General features: G+C 54.0%; 1 protein-coding gene across 11 annotated transcripts in view; it reads left to right on the forward strand.

The window, feature by feature from the left end:
- ZDHHC3 (zinc finger DHHC-type palmitoyltransferase 3) overlaps positions 1 to 25,423 on the forward strand; it is a 61,584-nt gene that overhangs the window by 19,630 nt on the left and 16,531 nt on the right. For 5 of the 11 annotated variants that reach the window (XM_055557052.1, XM_055557053.1, XM_055557055.1 and 2 more), the window contains exons 2-7: positions 1,827 to 2,156; positions 13,534 to 13,658; positions 20,377 to 20,473; positions 21,050 to 21,131; positions 21,242 to 21,337; positions 24,327 to 24,457. In XM_055557052.1, coding sequence (XP_055413027.1) covers positions 1,851 to 2,156; positions 13,534 to 13,658; positions 20,377 to 20,473; positions 21,050 to 21,131; positions 21,242 to 21,337; positions 24,327 to 24,457 — 837 coding nt within the window. In that variant the 5' untranslated portion in view covers positions 1,827 to 1,850. Of the gene's footprint in view, positions 1 to 1,826; positions 2,157 to 13,533; positions 13,659 to 20,376; positions 20,474 to 21,049; positions 21,132 to 21,241; positions 21,338 to 22,906; positions 23,025 to 24,326; positions 24,458 to 25,423 lie in introns of all 11 variants that reach the window. The other 6 variants (XM_055557061.1, XM_055557060.1, XM_055557059.1 and 3 more) reach the window with 2 other exon arrangements.

A 25,423-nucleotide genomic window follows, 5' to 3' on the forward strand; every position in this document is an offset into this window, starting at 1 on the left:
GTGCAACTTTTGACTCTGGGATGTCTGTCCCTTGAGTCATAGTTACTGTTCTCCCCTCTCAGCTTTCTGGACACGTCCTTACTTTTCATGACTGTACTGTATTCAGTTCAGATCCTCTTTCTTCGCTGGGGGTGAGGGCAGTCGAGGAAGGAGGAAAATTGGGCAAAGGGCAAGGATAAGCCATTGCGAGCTCACTCTTGTCCTTCAGGAAAGCAGACAGAGGGATTGTCTGTTGAGGGATTGCCGCTGTTGAGGGATTTCCTCTGCGGTGAGGGGACTCAAGTTCTCTACAGACTGAGGTGTCGCCTGCCTGCCTCAGAGACTGTGTTCCAGGGTGGTTTTCCCTCGGCTCCTACGTCCGGCAGAGAACTGGAGGCCACCGTGGTTTCTGAGAAACCTGGTGGGTGAAGTGACAGGCCACAGAGTGTAAGATAAAGAGCCGGAGGAGGGGAGTCTGGACTTGCTGTCTTGCAGCACACGCCGTGGACAGATAGGCTTCCGTTATCGAGTCTTAGTGATTTCATGGCTGTCTCCAGAGACTCGGCTGGAGCCTTGAGAGAGCAGGCACCTTGCTCAGCACGTGCTTCTGGAGGAATGGACGTCTTTCCTAGAGAGAGGACGTGCACACCGTCTGTGATGTGTGCAGTGTCTTACGGTCCGTAGCGTGTGTAACAGGCACCTCCAGCTCCCTCGACCTTCACACCTACCCTGTCCTGAGGAGGGGCCTGGGGCTGGGGTGTGGGTCTTGTCCTAGGTCCGGAGACCAGAACTTACCCAGCCCCACAGCCAGGTGGTGGGGAAACACCTCTGGGCTTGCTGGCCAACATTCCTACACTTTGCTTCGTCACCACAGGAGAGCCTAACTCAGAGTCTCTTCTCCCTGGAAAATTAACCATTTTGGCCAGAGGGCTAAAACAAGCTTGGCTTGTTTCTAGAACATTCCCCATGCTGCTGAGTGTCATGCCTTTACTATTGGCTAATGCACTGCAGTAAGTTAGAGCAGCTTAACCCCAGGCCTTCTGTGCTCCTACTCAAACCCAAAGAGCCTCAGCATGCATCTTGGGTCGGTGCGCAGTGTAGAGGCAGCAGTGTAGCTGATGAAGAGAGTTTTTCCAGAGGGCATGGTACTTCACCACCCACCCCACCCCTTGTCTTGTAGGTCAAAATGTGAATATGTCTATTAGTCCTGCGTCCCATCTGGTGTAGTGTGTGTGCGCCTGCTGCTCTGGCTGACCTTGGGTGAAGTGTTTGCCTTTTTTTTTTTTTTTTTTTAATTTATTTTTGGCCGTGCTGCTTCTCTGTTGCTGCGAGGGCTCGCTCTGGTTGTGGCGTGCAGGGGCTACTCTCTAGTTGCGGTGCCCAGGCGGCTCACGCAGTGGCTTCTCTTGTTGCAGAGCACAGGCTCTAAGGTACACGGGTTTCCGTAGTTGCGGCTCCTGGGCTCTGGAGTGTAGGCTCAGCAGCTGCGGTCCACGGGCTTAGTTGCTCCGCAGCATATGGGGTCTTCCCAGAGTAGGGATCAAAGCCATGTCTGCTGCACCGGCAGGTGGATTCTTTACCACTGGACCACCAGGGAAGCTCGGCATTTTCAAGCTCCCCGCCTTTCTTTATCTGTCACGTGACGCCTTTGGGCAAGGTGGTCCTGTCTCACAGAGGTTAGGAGTAGGGACAAGAACTCAACGTTGGAAGTGAACAGGTGTAGGCAGCTTTCCGATTAGAAGTTCACACCCAGATCCTCACGGCTCCCTTGGGAAAGGTAGCTTCATCAAGTCTCCCAGACGACTAGACCACGCCGCCATTTCTGGATCCTTCCCTCTCTCTTCCAGATGCCAGTATGGACAGAATAGTTTATGATGCTTATCCCCGCCCACCACTTCCGAGACATTGAGCGGAAGCCGCAGTACCTCCAGCCGGAGAAGTGCATCCCGCCTCCCCACCCCCGTCCCGCGGGAACCATGTGGTTCATCCGCGACGGCTGTGGCATCGCCTGTGCCATCGTCACCTGGTTCCTGGTCCTCTATGCGGAGTTCGTGGTCCTCTTCGTCATGCTGATTCCGTCCCGGGACTACGTGTACAGCGTCATCAACGGGCTTGTGTTCAACCTGCTGGCCTTCCTGGCCCTGGCTTCCCACTGCCGGGCCATGCTGACGGACCCCGTGAGTATGTCTGGGCTCGTTTTCACCAGCCCGCACTCTCCTCCTCTGGCCCGGGCATGGCCGCAGCCAGCATGTGCCCCCTGACCTTGGGAATGCAGAGAATAGGAGGGCCTGTTCTCTTTCCCGCAGGGGTGGGAAACTCGGGCCCCTCCAAGGGGACCCCGTCTGTGCCGCGGCCTGTCTGGGTTGGTTGAACGATACTTTATATACGTGGGTGTCTGCATCAATGGAGCCTGCCGTGGGAGGGGCCTGGCCAGGGCAAGCCCAGCCTCTGGTTAGAAAGGCATGGTGAGGGCCCCAGCAGGCTGGGGCCGGATGATCCAAGCAGAAAGCACGCTGCCGCTTGGTTGAGGTTGGGGCCTCCTAGTGAAGACAGGACTGGCGCTAGGTGGAGATGAAATTAAAAATTAAAGCCCTACCCAGGCCCAGAAACCTGCATGGCAGTGGCCTTTACCTTGCTTGGACGAGGCTTGTCTTTTCCTGAAAAGCTGGACAGGCCTGTTTCAGGCCGTGACAGGCATCTCTCAGTGCATATCTATGGGCAAAGCCACGGTTTTCTGCCCAAGGACTTAGCTAAATATACCAAGCTGTGCAAGTGGCTATTGAGTGTTGCCTACCCTGGTATTAAATCCTCCGTTCCCGCTCATTACTGTGTATGGGAAAAGCAAGAGAGTGCATTATTTGATAAAGACCTCCTGTGGCTTAATTGTCTCAGTACGTGGGACGAGTGTGTTTAAATTAGGAAAGGGAAAGCACTCTGAAGGGCAGTGGCCCCGGCCACACAGATCTCGTTCCTCTGAGTCCCAGGGAAGGCGTGGCCAAAATGCTGAGTCCTGAACTGGTTGGCTTCTCGAAGAGCTCCACTTCCTGCTGGTTCAGGGTGGGGGGTGGGGATCGGGGTTTCAGGGGTGGATCATTAATCCGTCCCTGGGGAAAGCTGTTTGCCTGGCTTGGTCACACGTCAGTGCCCAGCTCGGTCACAAGTCTGCTCGCACATGCGCCTGTGGAGATGGCACACACTGGCAGGCGGGGGCCTGTTGGCCCAGTGTTAGCGCTGCTTTTGGGATTGTTGGAACACTTGTCACCTGAAGGAAACGAAGTATAAGGTTATAAGTGCCCCCAAACACAAGGGTACGAACAGTTTTCCCAGCAGCATCAACTTGACCGTACTGGAAGCAACTTACGGGCTCATTCACTAGTTTTCCCAGTGCCCTTGCTACTGGGGACACAAGACTAAAAGACGTTATTTGTCTCAGCTTTTAATTCTGCTGTCTGCTGGGCCCCGGGCATGCTTTCTTCCCTCACGGTGCCCTGACAGGTGAGGTCCACCCTGTGTGATGAAGGCTGCGGCAGAAGGAAGCATGAGTAGGTGTGAAAGAAATCACCAGCTTAGGAAGGGGGGCTGCCTGGAGGAGGTGGTGCCCAGGCCAGCTCTGATCAGAACAGTGGACAGGGGCAGGGAAGGTGAGGTGGAGGGGGGGTGGGAAGACACTGTGAGCGTTCCAGGCTCAGGGAGCAGCATGCACAGAGACACACGAGTGTTGGGGTGTGGTGGTCTGCAGTGGAGAGAACCCAGGAGGATGGATTTGGGTTGGTCACGTGGCCAGAGTGCCAAAGAAGTGGGGTAGGAGTGGGATAATGGGGGCCATCAAGAGGCACTGAGGATTTTAAACACAGGAGTGATGAGATCAGGTTGCCACTGTACAAGGATCCCCGGCAGCAGTGAGCGGGCACTGCAGGCTGGGGTCAAATGAATGCCGGTCTGTGTTGGGTGCCTACCATATTCAGGGTCCTGAGCAGCCAGTTCAGCTGTGAGCAAGGCAGACCGCTATCCCTGCCCTCCTGCCCACCTCCCGGCCTAGGGTGTCGGGCAGTGAAGAACAAGTGAAAGAACAAGGCAATTCCAGGAAGCGAAAAGGGCTTTTAAAGATCCAGGGGCTCTAGTGGGTGACTTTTCTGGAGTGAAGCCAGACCGTTTGGAGGAAGGTGATCTGAGAAGGACCCCTGAGTCCTAAGTGACATGAAGCAGTGCTCAGGGCAGCAGCCTGCAGACAGAGGACAGGTGCAGAGGCCCAGAGACTGGAGCGTGGTTGGCATGTTTGAGAAACAGGACTCACACCAGGCTGACCAGAGCGTGGTGGGTGGGGGTGAGAGGGGCTGGAAGAGGCGGGGAGGGCTGCGGAAGCCAGGCCGGGTAGGGCCTGGGGCCTCGTGAGAACCTTGGTCTCTCTCGTCAATTCAGTGAGAAGCCATCCAAGAGGCGTGATGTGACCTGGTTTTGAAAAGCGTACCGCCTGGCTTGCGATGGGGGGACTGAGGTGGAGCCGGGAGAAGCAGGAAGGTGAGAGCTGTGCAGTGGGCCAGGCTGGACGTGGTGGCGGCTCAGACCAAGGTGGAAGCGGTGAGGTGGGGGGAGGAGAAGCTGCCGGGCTCCGAATATGTTTGAAGCCATCAGTGCTCAGGTTTGCCCGCACATTAGAATCCCCTTGGGCAGCTTCTGAAAAGTACTGATGCCGTGGGCCGCCCCCAGAGATTCTGCTCTGATTGGTCTGGGGTGGGGCCCTGGGGTTGGGGTGCTTTAGAGCTCCCAGGTGTCCCTCGTATTCAGCCAGATCTGAGAACCGCCAGAGTGGCAGGAGGCGTGCGGGATCAGGGAGGGTGCCTTCCCGAGTCTTGGCTGGAGCAGCTGGGAGATCTGCTGGTGCCACTTGTTGGATGGGAGAGCCCGGGGAGATCAGATTTTGGAGGAGAAATCAAGGCTTCTGTTCTGGCCAAACTGCAGGTCTTTTACGTGGAAGCAGGGGCGCCAGGTGGGCAGTAGGTAGCCAGGTCTGGGGCTGGTGGGGATTGGGGGTCAGAGCCTAGAGTGTGGAGGGAGGTTACTGGTCTCTATGAATAGAAGGCGTTGGATGTCAGGCGGGAGGGAGAGGAGGCTTCCGCCCTGGCACTCCTGCTGCCCTCACGTGCATAAGTTCTTTAACCCCTCCGTGGTGCCCCTGCCAGGTCTTCCTCAGCCTGGCCCCTGGCAGTCAGATGCAGGAGAGAATGAGCCTCACTGGCCTGTTGCTCGGCTTCCAGCCCCAAACTCGTGAGAGCTGGAGTTGTCATATCCCAGACACCGCCCAACTTCTCAGAGGTGTGTCTTGCCATTGGCTCCAAAGAAAACTGGGCAAACAAGCAATAAAGCCGCTGTCAAATAAATACCCATAGCAGTAAGGGGAGCAGCTCAGAGCATGTCCTGCCGACCTGCCCCGTCTCGGGCTCCTCATGCTGCCTCCTGCCTGTCCCCGTCCCAGCAGGTGACATCTCATGCAAAACAGAGACAGGTGGGCTGCAGAGCCCCGGGACACCCCCACGCCAGGTTCCAAGGGGTGGAGCTGGACGCCCAGATCTCACCCTGGAAGCAGACACTAGGGGCTCCTTATTAACACTGCAGGCAGGGTCTGGTTTTAGAAAGACATCACTTCAGGATTCTAAGGAGTTTCCTGTAGGGCTGTAATGTTTTGTAGGTCAATTCATGCTGTGTATAATTTTTCAGAAAAGTTTATGCCCAGAGGATATAAACAATGTATCATAACGTATACATTGTATATTGGTCAGAAAAACTTGTGTCCTAAGGCACAAACAGTGTATAACAACGTATGCACTGTGTATCATTTTGGTTTGTTAGTATTACTAGTAAAAGAACACCCCTCTCCCCCCCCCCCCCAAAAAAAACCCTCCTATAGTCTCCCACAGTTACTGGTACCACTTTGAGCTCTGATGTTCTTATTCCAAATGTAGCATCAGAACAGGTCGCAACCACTACAGCTTTCTGGACCATGTAGCAGTCACTTACTCCAATGTAGTTGTAAACGGGTCCACGGAGAGCTTGAACAGAAAAGGGAAGAAAGGACGGACCTGGATGCGGAGCTCCTCTTTGAGCAGCGGGGTGAGAGGGCTGGGCCTGTGCGGAGGCAGAGCGGGCATGGAGGCGGAGCTCCCCTTTGAGCAGGGGTAAGAGGGTGCTGCCTGGAGGGGGCGGGGTGTGGGCACACACAGCAGACTGGTGTTTGAGCAATGTCCTCAGAGGAGCTCTCAGTGTTCCTAAACACTTCAGACGTAGAGAGGTCCGGAGGGGCACCACTGGCCCGGAGGAGGCCGCCCCTTGAAGACAGCCCGGACTCCAGCTCTTACCTTGGCTCCTTCTCTCTCCCCGCCCCATCCCGATTTCACCACATGTCCTTTTCCTGTTATAAGTACTCATCCTGGGAATGCTGGAATCCTCAGGAATCCTGAAGGATTCCATTTAAAATGTAGTTCTGGGTGGCTTCCCTGGGGGTCCAGTGGTTAAGAATCTGCCTGCCAATGCCGGGGACATGGGTTTGATCCCTGCTTGGAGAAGACCCCCACATGCCTCGAGGCAGCTAAGCCCGTGCACCACGGCTGCTGAGCCTGCACGCCATAGAGCCTGTGCGCCGCAGTGAGAGAAGCCACTGCAAGGAGAGGGCTTCCAGGGTGGTCCTAGTGGTAAAGAACCCGCCTGCCAATGCAGGAGACGCAAGAGATGCGGGTTCGATCCCTGGGTCGGGAAGGTTCCCAAGAGAAGCGCATGGCAACCCACTCCAGTTTTGTTGCCTGGAGAATCCCCTGGACAGAGGAGCCTGGCGGGCCACAGTCCACAGGGTCGCACAGAGTCAGACACGACTGAAGTGACTTAGCACAGATGCAAGCACACACTGCAGTGAGAAGCCCCCACACCACAGCAAAGAGGAGCGCCTCCTCGCCGCAATTAGAGAAAGCCCATTCACAAAGACCCAGTGCAGCCCAAAAATAACAACAGCTTCAGGCCTGGGACAGTGTCTGTCTCCCGCAAATGCTTAAAGCTGAGAGCTGGTTTCTTTCCGTCCTGTCTTCTGGAAGCCCAAAGCCAGGTGCACTGCACGATCACAGCAGTGGCGGCAACCTTAGAATCGGTTGCCTTTTTTTTCCCCTCCACTCTTTGGACCTAATTGTTTATTACCTCAAATCTGAGATTAGAGAACAAGAGGACTAGAAATCTGTTCGGTTTAACCACTTCGTGAAGGGAAAGAAAAGTCATCTGTCTGCCTGCCGGTGCCCCTCCCTGCCTTTGGACCCCGCCCTGTGAACGCCTGGTTATAAACAGGCCTCACGTGACTATCTGAGACCACCGCAGGCCTGCGACTGGAGTTTCAGCCGCCGAAACTGGAATAACGGGCCTCACTGCAGCGTGCAGTTGCTCGTCCCTTCTGGAGTCTCTCTCAGTGAGCTTAGTGGGTGTCTGCTCAGGCTCGTCCCTCGGCAGAATGATGTCAGGCCCGTGGAAACACAGGGCGAGCAGTGCGGGGCCGCCCTGAATGCCATGAGGTGTGTGTGGGCGCTGAGTGCTGGACGCAGCCAGAGAAGGGCCTCGCGCACTTGGCCCCCAGGCCCTGGCACTTTCCCTGGGTGGGTCAGGGACTTGCTCAGGGTTCACTTGAGGAGGGTGCTACGTTCTCCCTTGTGCCTGGCAGCTTCTCATACCTGCCACTGAGTAATCCATCAACCCCAGCCAGAATATGTTTCTAGCTCCAGAGAGAAGAGGGTGACGAACTTAGGGGTTGCCCACACCCTGCCTTTCTGTGGAGGAGACAGGTGGCCTTGCAGCTCAGTCCAGGGCTGGTCACCTGTTCCTGGTAGGGGCAGAGCTCCTGCCCAGACCAGCCAGTGTGCAGGGGCTGTGATCCCGTGGCCCCTGAGACAGTGTACGCAAGTCTTCGTACTTGTTGCCTGAAATGGAATGCTTGGTGCCTCTTGGTAACCTGTCTCCTCTGCTTTCCAAGTGTGTCCTTTTTATATCATCGTATTATCCTGGATACTAATTAAAGGAGGCCTTATCATCTGGGGTCTGTTTCAGTCTTAATGTTCGTGTAGTGAGACAGTTCTTAGCAGGGGAATGGTGTTATGGCATCAAGGCAATTCAAAGGTCTCTTCAATCAGTTAATAGAAATATCTAATAAATACATAAGTTGTCTTTTGATTGTTGTTGTTCAGTTGCTCAGTCATGTCTGACTCTCTGCAACTCCATGGACTGCAGCATGCCAGGCATCCCTATCCTTCACCATCTCCCAGAGTTTGCTCAAACTCACATCCATTGAGTATGATACCATCCAGCCATCTCATCGTCTGTCGCCCCCTTCTCTTCCTGCCCTCATTCTTTCCCAGCATCAGGGTCTTTTCCAATGAGTCAGTTCTTCACATCAGGTGCCCAAAGTATTGGAGCTTCAGCTTCAGCATCAGTCCTTCCAATGAAGGTTCAGGGCTGATTTCCATTAGATTCTGGACATGGGTCTGAATCCTGCTTCTGCCACTTATTAGCCACATGATCTCAGAAACTTGCTTAACTTTTCTGCCTTAGTTACCTCATCACCGTCTCTCCCTCTTAGGTTTATTGTCAGAATTAATTGACAGTGTACAGTGAAGCCCTTGGAAGTGTGCCTGGCATAGAAGCAATCAATAAATGTCTGTTATATCATCGCTATTAACTCGGCTTGGATTTATTGAAGACTTGCTCCCTGCTAGGCCCTGGGCAATTCATTGGGCTGCAGATTAAAGACATTGTCCCTGTCCTCCAGGAATGTACAGTCATGTAGAAGAGATCAGTGCATAGTTAAATGATAGGTGTTAAGAGACAGTAGAAACTGTGGTAGCACAAAGTCCAGGTGATGGCCCTGTCTCGGGCGTAGCCCGGGGCCGTTAGAAGGCAGAGGATGTGGTCCAGGTTTGGTGCAGGCGCAGGGCCTCCCTTGTGGCCCAGGTGGTAAAGAATCTGTCTGCCAAATCAGGAGACGCAGGTTCGATCCCTGAATCCGGAAGATCCCCTCGAGAAGGAAATGGCAACCCACTCGTGTTCTTGCTTGGAGGATTCCATGGACAGAGCAGCCTAGTGGGCTGTAGTCCATGGGGTTGCAAAGAGTCGGACACGACTGAGCATCTGACACACGAGCAGGAGGCAGGGACGAGCCTGAGAGACCAGAGGGAGGTGCTGGTGTGGGTCCCTGAGGGCGCAAGAGGGAGACTTACAGAGCACAGAGCCCTGGGCTCGTCCAGGGGCTGGGGCTCTCAGGAGGGAGATGACACTGAAGGGGTGGTTCAGGGCTGGGTCTCAGTGACCTTACCTGGGCGCTGCCCAGGAGCCTGGACTCTGTACCACGTGAGGGCTCTGGGGAGCCAGGGAAGGCTTTTTTTAGGCAAAGGGAATAACATGATCAGATTCACATTTTAGAAAGTTGACTCTGGAAAACAGTTAGGGGGAGGCATAGAGGTGAGGCTGCCAGATGCGAGGGAGAGCCTGGAGGCAGGCAGACCTGGGGACTCTAGTATCCGGGACGCACGGTGATGGGGCTCAACTAAGGCCATGAGCGTGGCGTGGAGGGGAGGATATTGGAGGCGGGGCGTAACACGGGATCATGTTAACTCAGTGGAGTAGGTGGGAGTGTGGGGCGGAGGGTTAGAAGAATTGAGGATGAGTAGTGGGCTTCTACCCCCAGTGACCAGGCAGATGGGTGTCCCATGGGCCGGGGCGGGGGGCTGGGGGGAGAATAGGAAGGAGAGTTTGGGGAGCAAGGGGTGGGGTCAGTTCTAGCAGGTTGAATTGGGAGGAGGGGAAGGGGTTGGATTATTTTGCCTGAATGCTTTTGAACAACCAGGTAAAAGACGTTCAGCTGCAAAAGAAGTCCGAGTTGGAGCTGGTGGCGGGGGAAGGCTGTCTGGGGAGTGCAGGGTGAATGGGGATGAGGGCAGCTGGTGGAGCCCTGAGGAACACCCGGGTCCAGGATGGGCGGAGACCCCGAGGGCGTGGAGCAGCTGCAGGAGAGTGACAGGCAAGGGACCGGTAAGAGAGGGCGGAGGACTGACGTTGGGACTTGGCCACAGGGAGTTGCTCATTGACCTGGTGAGAGCGGTTCCCTGTTACGGAGGCAATAGGGGCCAGAGAGCATGAAACGGAGTCAGGGGTGAGCAGAGCACACGCAACCCTGGAGAAGCTTAGCTGTGATGGGGAGAGCCTGGAGGCTCCTCTAAGAGCTCAAAGAAGGGAAAGCTCCGAGGTAGACGGATGAGCCCCTGGGTGTCCAGGGATGGGGGTAGGGAGAGGAGGAGTCTGGAGGGAGTTACTTCAGCAGCCTCAGTTTCCTCTGACATGGACAGGGAAGTGAGTAGGGGTCGAGGAAGGTACTGGAAGTTTGGGCTAGCCACTGAAGGGAATGGATGATGGAGGCATATCATGCCTCCTGCCCCCAGATTCAAATGGATTCCACTGCAGGATGAAATTGGTTTTAGAAGCTTATGAGCATTTTTTATGGGTGTATAGATTTTTAAAAAAGTGTTTGTAGCTTACCATGTGGGCTTCCCAGGTGGCACAAGTAGTAAAGAACTCACCTGCCAATGCAGGAGGTGTAAGAGACGTGAGTTCGACCTCTGGGTTGGGAAGATACCCTGGAGGAGGCCAGAGCAACCCACTCCAGTATTCTTGCCTGACATCCCATGAAACAGAGGAGCCTGGTGGGCTACGGTCCATGGGGTGGCAAAGAGTCAGACACGACCGAAGTGACTTAGCACACACAGCTTACTGTGTACAAGGAAAAAAGACTGGAAGACTGTACTCGAAAATGTTAGTAGTACTAATCTTTGAATGATAGAATCAGAAAATAAAACGGCTTTCCCTGTTTTAATTTTCTCTTCTCTCTGCATTTTTAAAAGTCGTGAACAAGTATTACTTCGGAAATGAGGAAAAGATGAGTAAGTTTTGCTCCGCCGGGTGCGGTAACGTGGAAGCCTGGAGCCATCCCTGTGAGATATAAGCGGCGGGTGGACGTGGAGGGTGTTTCTCTTAGTGCAAGTGTGACAACCGTGCGACAACCGACAGAAATGTCTCGGCGGGCCTTCCAACTCCGTGTCGTTTTATCAAGAATCAAATGGAACAAACTTCCTTACCATGAACCAGTACATTCTGGAATCTGCAGACATGAGCCCAGAAGAGCCTGTTTGTTTGTTTGTTTTTAAAGAAGGACAGAGAAAGGGAGGAAGGACGGATCCCTCAGCTCAGGGACTGGTCGGGCTCGTCTCTAGCTCTGCGAGGGGGGCTTCCTGGGTGGGTGGGGTCTCGCCTGGATGGGAGTGTGCCTGCAAGGAGATGTGTGCAAGAGGGAGTTCCACGGAGGGGAAACTTTTGGAAAAAAGGCTGTGCTCTTGAATCGATGTTTCTCTGGCTGGGGTCTAGAATAGCAGGCGGTAATGAGAAGACCAAAAGACAGCTCCAGTTGCCCTTGGTGCTGTAAAGCTCTTGTAGCCTTTATGGGGGGAGAGGGGTCTCCTGAGGTTTACAGCAAATTCTGGTGGCAGGGACCTTAAACACGGGACCTAGGGGAAAAACCAAAAGCAACTTGCATTTAGGAAAACCGCCCCATTGCCTCATCTCCTTGGGGAGACGATGTTCTTAGTGCTTTTCTCTCGTACACGTGACAACAGTGACTACCAGATGTGGTTTTTGGCTTCAGGATCCATGAAAGGTCACGTGGTTGCCCAAACTCAGTTGCTTTTTTACATTAAAGAGAATTTAAAATACAGTCCTCTGGACTTTCCTGCAACCCTTCTTCCTGGGTCAGCGCCCTTCCCAGGCCCCTTTCAAAGTCCATCAGGGTGGTCTGGGCCCTGGTTTGCCTCTGAAGACGTCCAGACCCTGATGCTCCAACTGGTGCCTTAAGGGGGACCCTCAGCTGTCTCAGGATGAGACACATCACAGCACCTCGGTTACAAAATTCAGCAAAGTTGCTCACACTCCTGCTTTGGATAGCTCCTTCCTGAGTATCTATCTTTCTGGTTTTTCAAATGAGTTTTTTTTCCTTATTGTAGAAGCCACATGTTCATACTGGAATATTTAAGAAATATAGTTATAAGTTAATTAAAAATTACTGTGATTTTACTACATGAGATAACCATTAGTACTTGACACGCACATGTGTGTCTGTATTTGTGTAAGTGTGATCTTTACCAAAATGGGCTTGTAGTCTACTTGCTGTTTGAGAATCTACTTTTCCCTTTAACAGTGTATCATAGATGTTTCCTGTGTCAATAACTGTGTACTTTTATGGTATATTTGATGTCAACTGTTGGTTGCTTATTCATGTCCAACTCTTTGTGACCCCATGGACTGTAGCCCACCAGGCTCCTCTGTCCACGGAATTCTCCAGGCAAGAATACTGGAGTGGGTTACCATTGCTTTCTCCAGGGGCTATTCCCAACCCAGGGATCAAACCTGGGTCTCCTGGATTGCAGGTGGATTCTTTTACTGTCAGGGAAGTTCGCCCAACTCTGTCCTAAATGACTTTGTATGTACCAGGTAGTCCTTGCCTACCAAAGTTTGTTTGCTTTTAAAATTTCTGTGACGGGTTCTTCTGGTATCTGTTCTTCTGGTATCTGGTATCTGTATTTTGCAGACCAGATTCTTTTTTACTTCTCTTTTGAACTTTTAGAAAAAATTATAATGAAATACTTGAGACAGTCAAAAGGGTGTCAAGGATAATATGATGACCATTCATGTGTTTACCTCCCAGCTTTGTAAATTAAAAAAAAAAAAATTACAAAGGTTAGCATCTCTATATGCCCCACCCTTACCCCACTTCATTCCACCCCTAGCCTCCCCACCACCACAGAGCTGATCATTTTCCTGGGTCACATCTGGTTTTCAGCATCTTGGTGTGGAGAGCACATTGAATATTTGAATATTTATGGATTCCTAAGAACTAAACACAGATTACCAATCCATGACAATAGTCCTGGTAAAAAAGAAAATAACACTTGATTCAGTAACAGTCATAAGAACTAAACACAGATTACCAATCCATGACAATAGTCCTGGTAAAAAAGAAGATAACACTTGATTCAGTAACATTCAGAGCTGTGAATTTTGACCTGGGTGAACTGGACTGTTTGATGTGATGATCCCCAGTGAACATTTGCAAGAACTGAAGCAGTCCCTGGGAAATCTAATGTAGGCCAAAATAGTAGTTGATGAGTCAGATCCTGAGTGAAATATTTACTGATACATAGGAGAGGATGCATTCAGTGAAAACAGTTTTAGTAGAATGGAAATAGAAGGTCATCAGAAATGATGTAACTGTCCAGTGTGGACAATTATTCACTTTTCCTAGGGTAATTTTCCCAGGGTAGATTCTTATTGTCAGTGTTGGCATAACTCTGAACGGAATCCACATGTTGTTGGCATGAAGATGTCCTGTCCCCTTGCGTGGAGCTGCTACTTTTGAATGACGGCCGCCTCCGTGGTGTGTCACAACCGAGGGCACCCCTAGCCTGACCCCAACGTCTCTCTTCCTTACAGGGGGCAGTCCCCAAAGGAAATGCCACTAAAGAATTCATCGAGAGTTTACAGCTGAAGCCTGGGCAGGTGGTGTACAAATGTCCCAAGTGCTGCAGCATCAAGCCTGACCGAGCCCACCACTGCAGGTACGCCATGCCCCCCGGGCCCCCCTCAGCCCTGCCCCCAGCATAGCCCACCACACTGCCCCGACGCGTGCCGTCACCCTCAGGTACGCCATGCCCCCGGCCCCAGCCCTGCCCCCAGCATAGCCCGCCACACTGCCCCGACGCGTGCCGTCACCCTCAGGTACGCCATGCCCCCGGCCCCAGCCCTGCCCCCAGCATAGCCCGCCACACTGCCCCGACGCGTGCCGTCACCCTCAGGTACGCCATGCCCCCGGCCCCCAGCCCTGCCCCCAGCATAGCCCGCCACACTGCCCCGATGCGTGCCGTCACCCTCAGGTACGCCATGCCCCCGGCCCCCAGCCCTGCCCCCAGCATAGCCCGCCACACTGCCCCGACGCGTGCCATCACCCTCAGGTACGCCATGCCCCCGGCCCTCAGCCCTGCTCCCACCATAGCCCGCCACACTGCCCCGACGCGTGCCATCACCCACAGGACTTCTGAACATGCCCCGCTCTGGGCACAGACTGACTGCTGCAGCTGTCCCTCCCGCCTCCACAGGAGGGCAGGGATTGGCAAGGGTGTGGGTTTGGGCCCAGGATACCTATCGCACGAGTCAGCTTTGCCATGCTGGCTGGAGGGCCCCGCCCAGGCCCTCGCCCATCTCCGCTCCGTGTCCATGTCTGAAACTGAGCTGATTTCTGCCCTTCCTACCTCACAGCTTTATTACTGTATGAAGGGTGCTCGAGGTAAAGCTTTAGAAAGTCATTCTGGGCGTGTCTAGTGCCTGACATCTTTGAGGGGCAGGTCCAGTTTCACAGAAATTGGAGAGTTCACCTGCTTTCTTCCTGGCATTGAGGACCATGGACGCTCGTGGGAGTCCTCAGGGTGGGCGGGTCATACTAACATGGATGGCCACAGGGAAATGAAGGCGTTATCCTTGAAGGAAAAGAACAACTTTTCTTAAAAACTAAACTTCTAGAGGTCAGACCAAAAAAGCCATTTCCCCATTTTATGTGCAGTGATTTTTCCTTTTTGATTTTCAGATTTCTTTGTTCTTTTGAGTCTTCTATGCTAAAAAGAAAAAAAACTTGTAGGTAAATATTGCGCTTCATCATGACAAGAGGACTTTAATGCTAAATTACAGAAATACAAGCCTGTCACTTGCTCCCTTTCTCACATGAGTGTGTGTGGGGGCTGGAGAGGGGCTGCAGAGGAATGAGCCGCCTCCCAGCATCAGGAGGTATCGTCAGCCTGACTCTGTGGAAGCGTCTGGGCTTTGTGAGAGGTCCGGGTGGCTGAAAGGTGTCTTTTCTGTGTAGGCTGTGCTGCCCACCTCTCGGAGGAAGGCGGTCAGTCTCCACATCCGGGTGCCGGGGTCGGCTCCCGATGGCTGCTGTGTCCCGGGCACCTCAGCCCACCCCATTTCATCATCGTCGTTCCCATGGTCAGCCCCAGAGATGGCTTCGCCATAGCATCGACTCTCCCTGGATGAGGAATTAAGGCTGTCTGTCTTTCCGTCTGTCTGAGAGAGTGAGCTGAAGCCCTGATTTTAAATTCCACAGACTCTTCTGGGAGGAGAGGAAGCAGAGAGCTGGGCACAAACAGTGGCCCCTTCACCTGAGCAGAGGACTGATGCCCACTCTCTCCAGCAGGGCAACAGGCCCCTCAGCTCTACCTGCCACAAACCCAGCTCTGTCTGATGTGCTGGGGACTCCGCTCACCCGAAACCGTGGGTGCCTAGATGGCCCAGGCCACTGCGAGCCATCACCAAGGACTGGCTGTCAGCACACGTTTCCCGAGACAGGAACAGGCCACGCACAGGCATCGTCACTCGAGTTTCTCTGAGTTTGAGTTTATCTGAGTCAGCGGCTTTTGTTTGGCCCAGGCCGATTTGTTTACTAGCACTCAAGAATACCTCCCTCGGATCATCCTGCGAAGGGAGGAAGTGAGGAGGAAGTGAGTGAGAAGCAGCTACTTGCTGCTTCTCAAGGGTAAGGGCCAAGGAGCATGGGCAGAGGCCACGAGAACTGCCATCTTCTGTGGGGTCTTCTGTCACTGGGTCAGCTTGTTTCTGAGATCTGTATTAGAAACTAATTCAAAGAGGGAGGCAGCCAGCTAGCCTTTCCCCCGAGGCTTGGAAAGCCAGCTGCCTCCACCTCCCGGGTGCCGTGATTGCTCAGGGCATCCCGGTGTGGTGGAGCGATGCTCTGGTCAGCACTGGAATGGCAGTGCTGTCCCAGTCATACCGGGGACCATCTCTCAGAGCCTCAGGTCTCTCCTTTATAGAAAGGGTTGTTCCTCCTAGCTTGTGAGGATTCAGTATGAATGTCTGTCTGTTAGTGGAGGAATGTGTGAGCGCTGGGGATGTGCTGGGTTTACACAGGCTGGACCAGACACAGGGAAGGGTGAGCTTTGTAGAAAGCACTCGGGCGACCACATGGTCCTCTTCTCTTTCCTCCCCACCGCCAGGCATTTCCTCACCGCCTCCTCCTCACTTCCTCCCTTCGCAGGATGATCTGAGGGAGGTATTCTTGAGTGCTAGTAAACAAATCGGCCTGGGCCAAACAAAAGCCGCTGACTCAGATAAACTCAAACTCAGAGAAACTCGAGTGACGATGCCTGTGCGTGGCCTGTTCCTGTCTCGGGAAACGTGTGCTGACAGCCAGTCCTTGGTGATGGCTCACAGTGGCCTGGGCCATCTAGGCACCCACGGTTTCGGGTGAGCGGAGTCCCCAGCACATCAGACAGAGCTGGGTTTGTGGCAGGTAGAGCTGAGGGGCCTGTTGCCCTGCTGGAGAGAGTGGGCATCAGTCCTCTGCTCAGGTGAAGGGGCCACTGTTTGTGCCCAGCTCTCTGCTTCCTCTCCTCCCAGAAGAGTCTGTGGAATTTAAAACCATCTCTTTGCCCTCAGCTCTGATGGGTACCATGCATATTCCCTGACATCGACTTGTAGGTGTTCGTTCCAGCCTGGTGGTCTGTGAGTGGGTCTTCCTTCCAGCCAGGCTGCTTTCTTCTTGACATCGAGGACCACAGAAGCATGTGGAAGTCCTCGGGGTGGGCAGCTCATGCTGACATGGATGGTCAGGGCGTTAGGCTTATGTGTTAGGTTCTTTTTGCACAAGCAGGTGGAAATGTCTGACCTCGGTGAAACCTCATATTCCTCCCCACCTCCCAACACACACACGCACATGGACACACACACACAGGCTGAGACCGCCGTGGGCTGCTTAGGCCCCTGCCAGCTTGTTTTGTCTTTCTTGTGCCCTGTTTGAACACTTGTTGTTATTGTTGTTTAGTCACTCAGTCATGTCCGACTTTTTTCTACCCCATGGATTTTAGCCCACCAGGCTCCTCTGTCCAGGGAATTCTCTATGCAAGAATACGGGAGTGGGTAGCCATGCCCTTCTCCAGGGGATCTTCCCAACCCAGGGATCGAACCCTGGTCTCCTGCTCGGCAGGCAGATTGTTTACATCAGAGCCACCAGGGAAGCCCATCTGGGCACAGCCTTACTCCAAATTGTTTCTGAGCTGGGACCAGAATGCTGGAGATGTCTTTTTCGCTTATAATTGTAATTACAGTGAATGAGGTGTGAGATGAAAGGCTGTATGCAGAGCGTGGTCCCCTTGGGACCCACTAGCTGTGCTCCTCTCTCTTTCTGTGCGGTGGTGTCCCGCCTAAGGCGGGGAGCCTGTCTCCTCATCTGTAGTGCCAGAGCCTTCACTCTGCCGCCCCTTGCTAAGCTAACCCCAGGCTTGGCTCTGGGCTGTAGTGGTAGAGGGCAGACGGCCCTGACCCAGGAGCTTACTCCCCAGGCAGGACAGGGACAGCGTGATGGGTGCCGCTGTCGGGAGGGCGGGCAGAAGCCCTCAGCCGCTTCTTGGAGCCTGAGGGCCAAGGAAGGGCCCTTGTGTCTCCCTGGAGAAGGAGGCACGAGCCCCAGGAAACCTGAATTCATGGGATCCGGTGAGCTTGTCGGGCTCTTCCAGGCTTTCCAGGAAAGTGCTTTGGGGATGGATACTGGTAGGGAACCTGGAGGAGGAGGGGAAGCCCCCTCCCTCATCTGAAACCAGGAGGGACCCGGGGGGACCCTGAAGTCAGGAGCACCCAAAATAACCTCCAGGGAGGACCCGTGGTCCCTTCAGCGACTGCCACAGCGGGCTCAGGACGTGTCGGTGCCGCAGCGGCTCGCATGAGGGCCACTAAAGCTGGTGCGGGAGAGGAGCCAGGGCAGGTGGGTTTCACCAGGAGGTGAGCGTGGAGGGAGGACCCTCTGGGAGCCCATGTGGCCACTGTGTCGGGGGGAAGGGACACAGTGACCCTCCTGCCCACTGGGGACTGGGCAGAAGGCTGGCTCTGGGGTGTAAGTTCCCAGTCAGTGGGGTGTCAGGGGCTGTGGAAGGCCCACAGTTTTTCCTCCTCCCCCTGATGGCTGGTGCCCGAGATGAAGTAGCCAGGCAGGTGAGGGCGGTCTCCCCCGGGGCCTGGAGCATCCTTCACCTGGTGCCCTGCAGACCTTCCCCAGGCCTTGCCCCTGGTGCTCTCCCAGCTCCAGTCCCAGAGCCGCTCAGGCTGGGCATTCTTGAGCTGCGTCTGTCGGCCTCCGAAGAGAGCCTCCAAGCCTCCACGTGGATGGACCTCCCCACCCACGTTCGCCACCACTCGACCCGGGAGCCCCGCTTCTGAACAAATCTGTAAGCCAGAGGGGGAGACAGTGTCTTGGCCTGTCCTGTCTCTGCAAATAGGAAGGAGACTCAGACTGGCACTGTGGACAGTGTTTGCAGCTCTCGGTTGGCTGTACTCCTGCCTGCTCCCAGAAGGACGAGCTGTGTTCTGATTTGACTGCCCAGAGAGACTCACCCATTGTGAAACCCATCTTCCCAGATTCACACTTGGCCTCTTCATGGAGGCTGGGAGGGGAGAGCAAAGGACAGATTCGCTTAGCCGCTAACAGCTCTCAGAGGATGCCAGGCGCTCTGGCACCTCTCTGCTGCTGAGCACACACTGTCTTGGAGCACCCACCTTAAATCCCTTTTACAAAATAGTGTGAGTGGAAGAGAAGCTGCTCAAGAGCCTAGAGCAGGGAGGTGGTCACCCTCAGGGTTCCCTTGATGGGGAGGGGGTTAAGAAACCCCAGAGCTGAGGAAGGACGTGGAAGAGATGGTCTACAGGGCTGGTTCCACGGTGGAATGTGTTGGATGAGGGCCAGGATGCAGGGAGCTTTGCTGCCTGCTCGTCGGGACTTGCGAGATTGTATGCTGGGAACAAGGAAAACCTACTCATTCATTCATTCATCCAAATTGGTGACACAGAGAGAGGTTGACCAGGTGGTGCTGCTGGCACCTGGCCTTTGTTTATTGCCCTCCCTGCCCCTTTCATGCATCCTTTACTTACCCTGCCTTTCTGGCTCCCAAGGAGACTCTGGCGCTGAGCTAGCATCTCTGAAATGTGCTTATTTCCCATAGGCCTGTGTTATCACAAGCCTCTGAAGCTGTGGAAGGAACGAGGGTGGAGACCAGCATGACGCCCCCGCTGGTCTGAGCCAGTATCTCTCCTCACTTTCCCTTATACATGTCCTCTGGGGCAGTGGGCCGGCAGGGGGAGGTCTGCCTTGCCAGCAGAGCTCATGCCGGGCTTAGGAAAGGCCACACCTCCCCCTTTGGAGTGGTCTGTGCTTCCTGACCTGTAGTCTGGGAACAGCTCTCCTGCAGCCCCCCGCCCACTTCAGTAAGAACCTAAGATAAAGTTGGTTATGGAAACTAGTGGAAATAAACGCTGGTGTGAACTCAGGGCCTTTCATAAATATATACAACAAGCTTGTATTTACAGTATTTCAAACTGTTTTGAACATGTAATGCCCCCAAGATAAATTGTTATGGAGCCTATTTTAATGAATTGAAAAAGAAATGGTTCTCGATGAGTCCATCTGTTGGCAGATGGCTCTTCCTGAACTTGAGTTTTGGGAATAGCTGCTTTCAAGCCTCTATTTAAGCTTTGTGCTCTTGTTTCAGATTGTTACTTGTGTCGTCCAAAAGGGAATGGGGAGGGCATTTTTTTTTAAATCAAATATCATAGCTTCAAATAGTCCCAAGCCAAAAACTATCCCAGCAACAAGTTAATAACTGTTTGCAAATTAGTGGGACTTCTGGTCAACACTTAAGCTCAGATGACTCTTCTGCTATTTTCGGCTAAGTGGATATTATCTTAGAGCTGAAAGGTCCTTAGAGGGGGACTTCCTGCAGCCCCGTGACACGCAGTTCTTGACCCCACTCTGAACTCTTCAAGTGCTCACTTTCTGTCTCTTTGTCTCTCTCTATTTCGTCACCACTCTGGCAAGTCCCATCAGGCCCACCCTTAGGGTTTTTGGCCTTTGGGGGAAGTGAGGAGTAGCTCTATCCCATCTCATCCTGTCAGGTTTTCGAAACTGCCTCTTTCTTCTGTCCTCTCGGTAAACCAGAGTCTCAGCCCACTCTTCTCTCAGGAGAGCCGTGTCCTTCTCAGTTGAGTCAGTTCCAGCCTTTTTCTCTGAAACAAGATAAGAGGCCTTGGTGGTTGCCACCTGTCCCCCTGTCTGGAATGACTGACCTTGGGGGTCCTGTCCCTTCCAGGCCCTTCCAGCACACATGCAGTGAAACACTGGGCCTCTGGGGATGAGTGGTGCTGGAGCGTGGGTTCTGAGTCCTCCTGACCCTCCCGCCTCCGTGGGGGCCCCCCTCAAGGTCTGCCTTGCGGCTCTTTCAGCGTCTGCAAGCGGTGCATTCGGAAAATGGACCACCACTGTCCCTGGGTCAATAACTGTGTCGGTGAGAACAACCAGAAGTACTTCGTCCTGTTTACAGTAAGTCAGCTTCCGAATACCGTCCCCACCCTGTGGGGAGCACTCGCCATTTGCCTTGCTGCTGGCAGGACGGTGCCTGGCCATGCAGACCTCTGCCTTTCTGCCAGAGCTCTCCTTGGTTCCACACGGGCCCACTCCCACGCCCTACCCTCAAGCGTCTAGAAAACTGCTTCCAGCTGATTAGCTCTAAGCAAAGGGCCGTGTTCTGGGCTCCCAGGCCTGGTGTCGAGCTCAGTAGCCAAGAAGGCGGCCACCCTCCCTCAGCTGCAGGTAGGTCGAGGGCTGGAGGGACCACAGGCAGTCAGTGCCCTGACCCTTCAAGCGAGAAGAGGCAGCGGGCCCGGAGCCCCCAGGACAGCCCGAGCCCCACTGCCCCCAGGGAATGGCCGCGTACCTCAGACCTAGGGGCGGGGGCTGGCTGGGGGGAATCACCAGGTGGCTCTCCGGCCCCTCCCTGCCCAGCCCTCAGCGTTCCTGAGCGTTCCTGAGTGGGAGGTTGCAAGCACCCCGTCCCGGGCTCCCGCATGGCCAGGCGGTTCTCACAGCAATGGCGTCTGCCCTGCTTTCCTGTTGCAGATGTACATAGCTCTCATTTCCTTGCACGCCCTCATCATGGTGGGATTCCACTTCCTGCACTGCTTTGAAGAAGACTGGACAAGTGAGTATATGCCAGGGCTTCCCTCCTTGCTCCAGGAGGGGCGCGTGACTGGAGCGGGGGCGGGCTCTCTGTCTCTGTCCTGGTGCCAGGGGCCGACCTCATTTTATTAGATCTCCTGCAAGCCTATGGACTGACCAGGGAAGAAACAGCAGAGGCCCGAATATCTCTTCATGAAATAAAGCAGCCCCTTAAAGTCAGTTCCACAGGTAAAGTTGTGAGTTGGACAGACCCTCCTGGGTCTGAGCGGGCCCAGGAAAAATGCAGGCCCCAGCGGGGAAGTGCATCCCAGGAGCAGAGCCGTGCCTTTAAGTGAGGAGCTTTAATTGAAGGTCATTGCATCCCAACCTTGCAGAAATCCATTTTTAACTTTCTGGCTAGGACACGGGTGGGGTTTTTGTTCATTTGGGTGTTTTTGTGTGCGATAATTTTTTTAACTGCTTAATCACCAATGTATGCTAAGATTGTAGACAAATTCTTCCTGCTTTTGAAGTATCTCATTTAAAGATGCAAATGCTGAGGAGGGAACTCCAATCACAAGACTGCATAAATCCTGAGGGGAAAAATATAGATGCTGAACGTATAATTAAAATTTCAAATTTTTTAAGAATAAAAATGAGATATAAGAAAAGAATTTTTAATACAGTAGTCCCCGCTTATCTGCAGGAGGCATGTTCCAGGACGCTCCGTAGATGCCTGACACCTCAAATAGTACAGAACCCTACATATACAGTGTTTTTTTTTTTTTTTTTTAAATACGGATGTACCTATGATAGTGGCTTCCTGGGTAGCTCAGCTGGTAAAGAATCTGCCTGCAATGCAAGAGAGCCCAATTCGATTCCTGAGTCAGGAAATTCCCTTGGAGAAGGGATAGACCACCCACTCCAGTATTCTTGGGTTTCTCTGGTGGCTCAGATGGTAAAGAATCTGCCTGTAATGCAGAGACCTAGATTTGATCCCTGGGTTGGGAGGATCCCCTGGAAGCGGGGCAGGGGACATGGCAACCAACTCCAGTATTCTTGCCTAGAGAATCCCCATGGACAGAGAAGTCTGGCGATCTATGGTCCATGGGGTCACAAAGAGTCGGACATGATTGAGCGACTAAGCACAGCACAGCATACCTATGGTAAAGTTTAACTTATGAATCCGGCACAGTAAGAGAGTATCTGAACGGCCAGCATCACTACTGTTGCACTCTGGAGCCGTTGTTAAGTAGCATAAGAGTTACTTGAACATAGGCACTCTGATACTGTGGCAGTCGACTTGGTCACTGAAATGATTGGTAGCATATGTAGCATGAACATGCTGGACAAAGGGATGGTTCACATCTCACGTGGACAGAGCCAGGTATGAGATTTCATCATGCTTCTCAGGGGAGTTTGCGCTTTAAAACTTGTTATTTCTGGAATTTTCCAGTTAATATTTTTGCACCAAGGCTGACTGCAGGTAACTGACACTGCAGAAAGCAAAACCAAGGATAAGGGAGAGACTGCTGTAGATGCTGGAGGCATGAGGAGCTGCCTGCCGGGCTCCTCCTTTCACACGCAGTCTGTGAGACAAACACCTCGAGCAGAAACATCGTATTTCCACCCTTTTACCATTGATTGGTCCCCTTCTTCATGTCATCATTTTTTATGAGTTTTGCTCTTCCTGCATGTACTGACTTCTTAGGTATCTTTAGCTCCTGACCAGATATTAAGAGATTTTTCTAGCCTCTGTTCCTAGCTTGCATCTGCCCCCTTCTGTCTCTCTGGTCCACCTGGCTTGACCTCATCTAGGGGAAGAAAAATCCCATGGGTACTGGTCACCTCAGGCTGCTGCAACAAGATGCCATAGACTTGGAGGCTTAAGCATTTATTTCTCACAGTTCCAGAGTCTGGAAAGTCCAAGATCAAGGTACCAGTCAATTCCATCCCTTACAAGGACCCTTTTCCCAGCTTCAAATGGCCCTATCCTCATGTGTCCTCACCCAGCAGAGAGAGAGAGAAAAGCAAGCTCTCTGGTATTTCTTCATAAGAGGTCATGAGGGTGGGGCCCTCGCAGTAGAATTCGTGCCCTTAAGAAGAGACGTGCGCGGTGCTGAGAGCACTGAGGGCCACTGGTGGGGCAATGGAGTTGGCTGGGACCATTGCTTCCATGTTCCCACTTAGTGCACAGGAGACTGTCAGCGGGGCCTTATCTCAACCTTGTAACAAGCCAGCAGGGTAGGAGAGATACTCCCCCCTTTGCAGATGACAAAAGTCGGTGTTCGCAGAGGTTGAGCAAGTTACCCTGTCACGTGGCTAAGAAGAGGGCCTGTGATTCAGGCCTGAGTCCTGAGCGGGCTTTTCCTACCCTGTCTGGAAGACTCCACCACCCAGGGTCTTACCTGCAAGCTCTGGATTGTCTGTGGTCAATCCAGATGGAGTGTATTTCCTCCATCAGTGGATTTCCTAATGGAGGTGGCTTGAGGCCGCCAGTTCCTCTGGTCTCAGGGCAGGAGAGGTGTTGGACAGTCCCCAGAGTACAGGCTGTCTGTGCAGTTAATACCATCTCTGCTCAGCCCTGGATCAATGGGGCATCCAGCTCGGGTAAGAGGAATCCCCCAGGATGAGGGCATCTTGAACTGATGTTCAGAGAAGGGTAAGGAGGCAGTTCCGCCTTCCCTCGATCTGCTTCCCACCTGCCCAGACTCCACTTGCAGTTCCATGGCCAGCCCATGAGAAGCGTGCTTGCAGCTGTGGCAGGATGGTGGCCAGGCCACCACTCTAGGGCAGCTGTAGGGGATCAGGAAGCACGGCACCCCGTCCAGGAGCAGCATCCACTTGCTCATGCTGGGCCAAGGTGGAGTGGAGCAGAATTCCCCTTGCGAACCCTTGACCGTTCCACGATACAGAAAGGAAAACTAAAGCTCAGAACGCCCCAACCTCTCGCCCAGATTCTTTTGTCATCAGGCATCGCTCCAAGGCTGATGGCCAACACCAAGCCGAACAGAAAGTCCCTGCCCTCCTGGAGCCTGGGGGTGGAGTAGGCAGGGCAGACATCAGACAAGGGCAGAAGGAAGCAAGCAACTCCCAACACATGGGCTGCGATGGGTTGTTAGTGCGAGCTCATGGTGTCAGGGGCTGGTGCGGGGCCCTGGAGGCCAGCGAGGAGCCCGGTCCTGTGGGGCCAGAGGCAGAGTGGAGCCCCGAGCCCCACATATCCATTCTCTTTCAGAGTGCAGCTCCTTCTCGCCACCCACCACGGTGATCCTCCTCATCTTGCTGTGCTTCGAGGGGCTGCTCTTCCTCATTTTCACGTCTGTCATGTTCGGGACCCAGGTGCACTCCATCTGCACGGATGAGACGGTGAGCACGGGGGCAGCCTGCCACCACTCCCTCCATGACTGGGGCTTGGGGGTTGGGGGCTGCCTGCAGGTCAGACCTGGGAGCCCAGTGGCCAGGCCCCGGGTGTGCAGGGCCCATTCCTCCCTTTGCAGTGGCCCGTGGTCTTCTTCCTCTGGCACTCAGGTCACACAAGTATGGGGCCCAACAGCCTCTCTGTTACGAGCCCCCCCAGCCTCCTGTGACGGTTGAGTCTTGTCCACGGCTCTGTGTCACTCTACGAGGCACTGGGGTGCCCTTCCTGTCTAGCGGCCACGGGCCTGGAGTTGGGTGATGGACAAAGGGTGCCCTCACCCGCATGGCACAGGCAGGGTCAGCTTCCCAGTGAAAGCGTCTTTATGTTCCGATCCTGAGAGTGGGGTCAGGAGACAGCCCAGTGGGGGCCCCCAGAGCACCCCCAGAGTGGGTGCAAGGCCAGTTCTGGTCCCCGTCTGCGGCCTCCCGCCTGCCCCACCTTCCTCCCTGTTCACAACTCCTTCTCTGGGAGCTTCACAACTGCTGGAGCCCACACCCCGGCACCACTGCCGCCACCTCTAACCCTCCCAAGGTGTCCAGAAGCCACCTGGTGACCAGTCCATGGCTGTGACGTGGGCATTTCTTCCCTCTTTGGCATTGGGGTCTCGGAGAGGGGCCCTAGGTGGAAGGGGCAGCCCTGCGCTCTATGGGAACGTCATGAGTCCATCCTCAACAGTCATCTCGGGGTCTTTGGGGGGACGTTGGCCGGTTGGGTAGTCAGCCTTAGCTGGAGGCTCATAGGAAGACTCAGCCTTTACTGCTGCTGCGGCCCCACCCCTGAGGGTGTGGAGACTCAGCGTGCAGAGGAGGACGGTGTGCCGGCTGCCAAGGCACCATCATTGGGATCTGGGGCAGTTCCCAGTGGCTTAGAAGGTTGCGTGCCTCTCAGCACCTTTTTTTCTTTTATAACCATTA

Source organism: Bubalus kerabau, chromosome 20, assembly GCF_029407905.1.
Source record: "Bubalus kerabau isolate K-KA32 ecotype Philippines breed swamp buffalo chromosome 20, PCC_UOA_SB_1v2, whole genome shotgun sequence".
In the NCBI taxonomy this organism is placed as follows: Eukaryota; Metazoa; Chordata; class Mammalia; order Artiodactyla; family Bovidae; genus Bubalus; species Bubalus kerabau.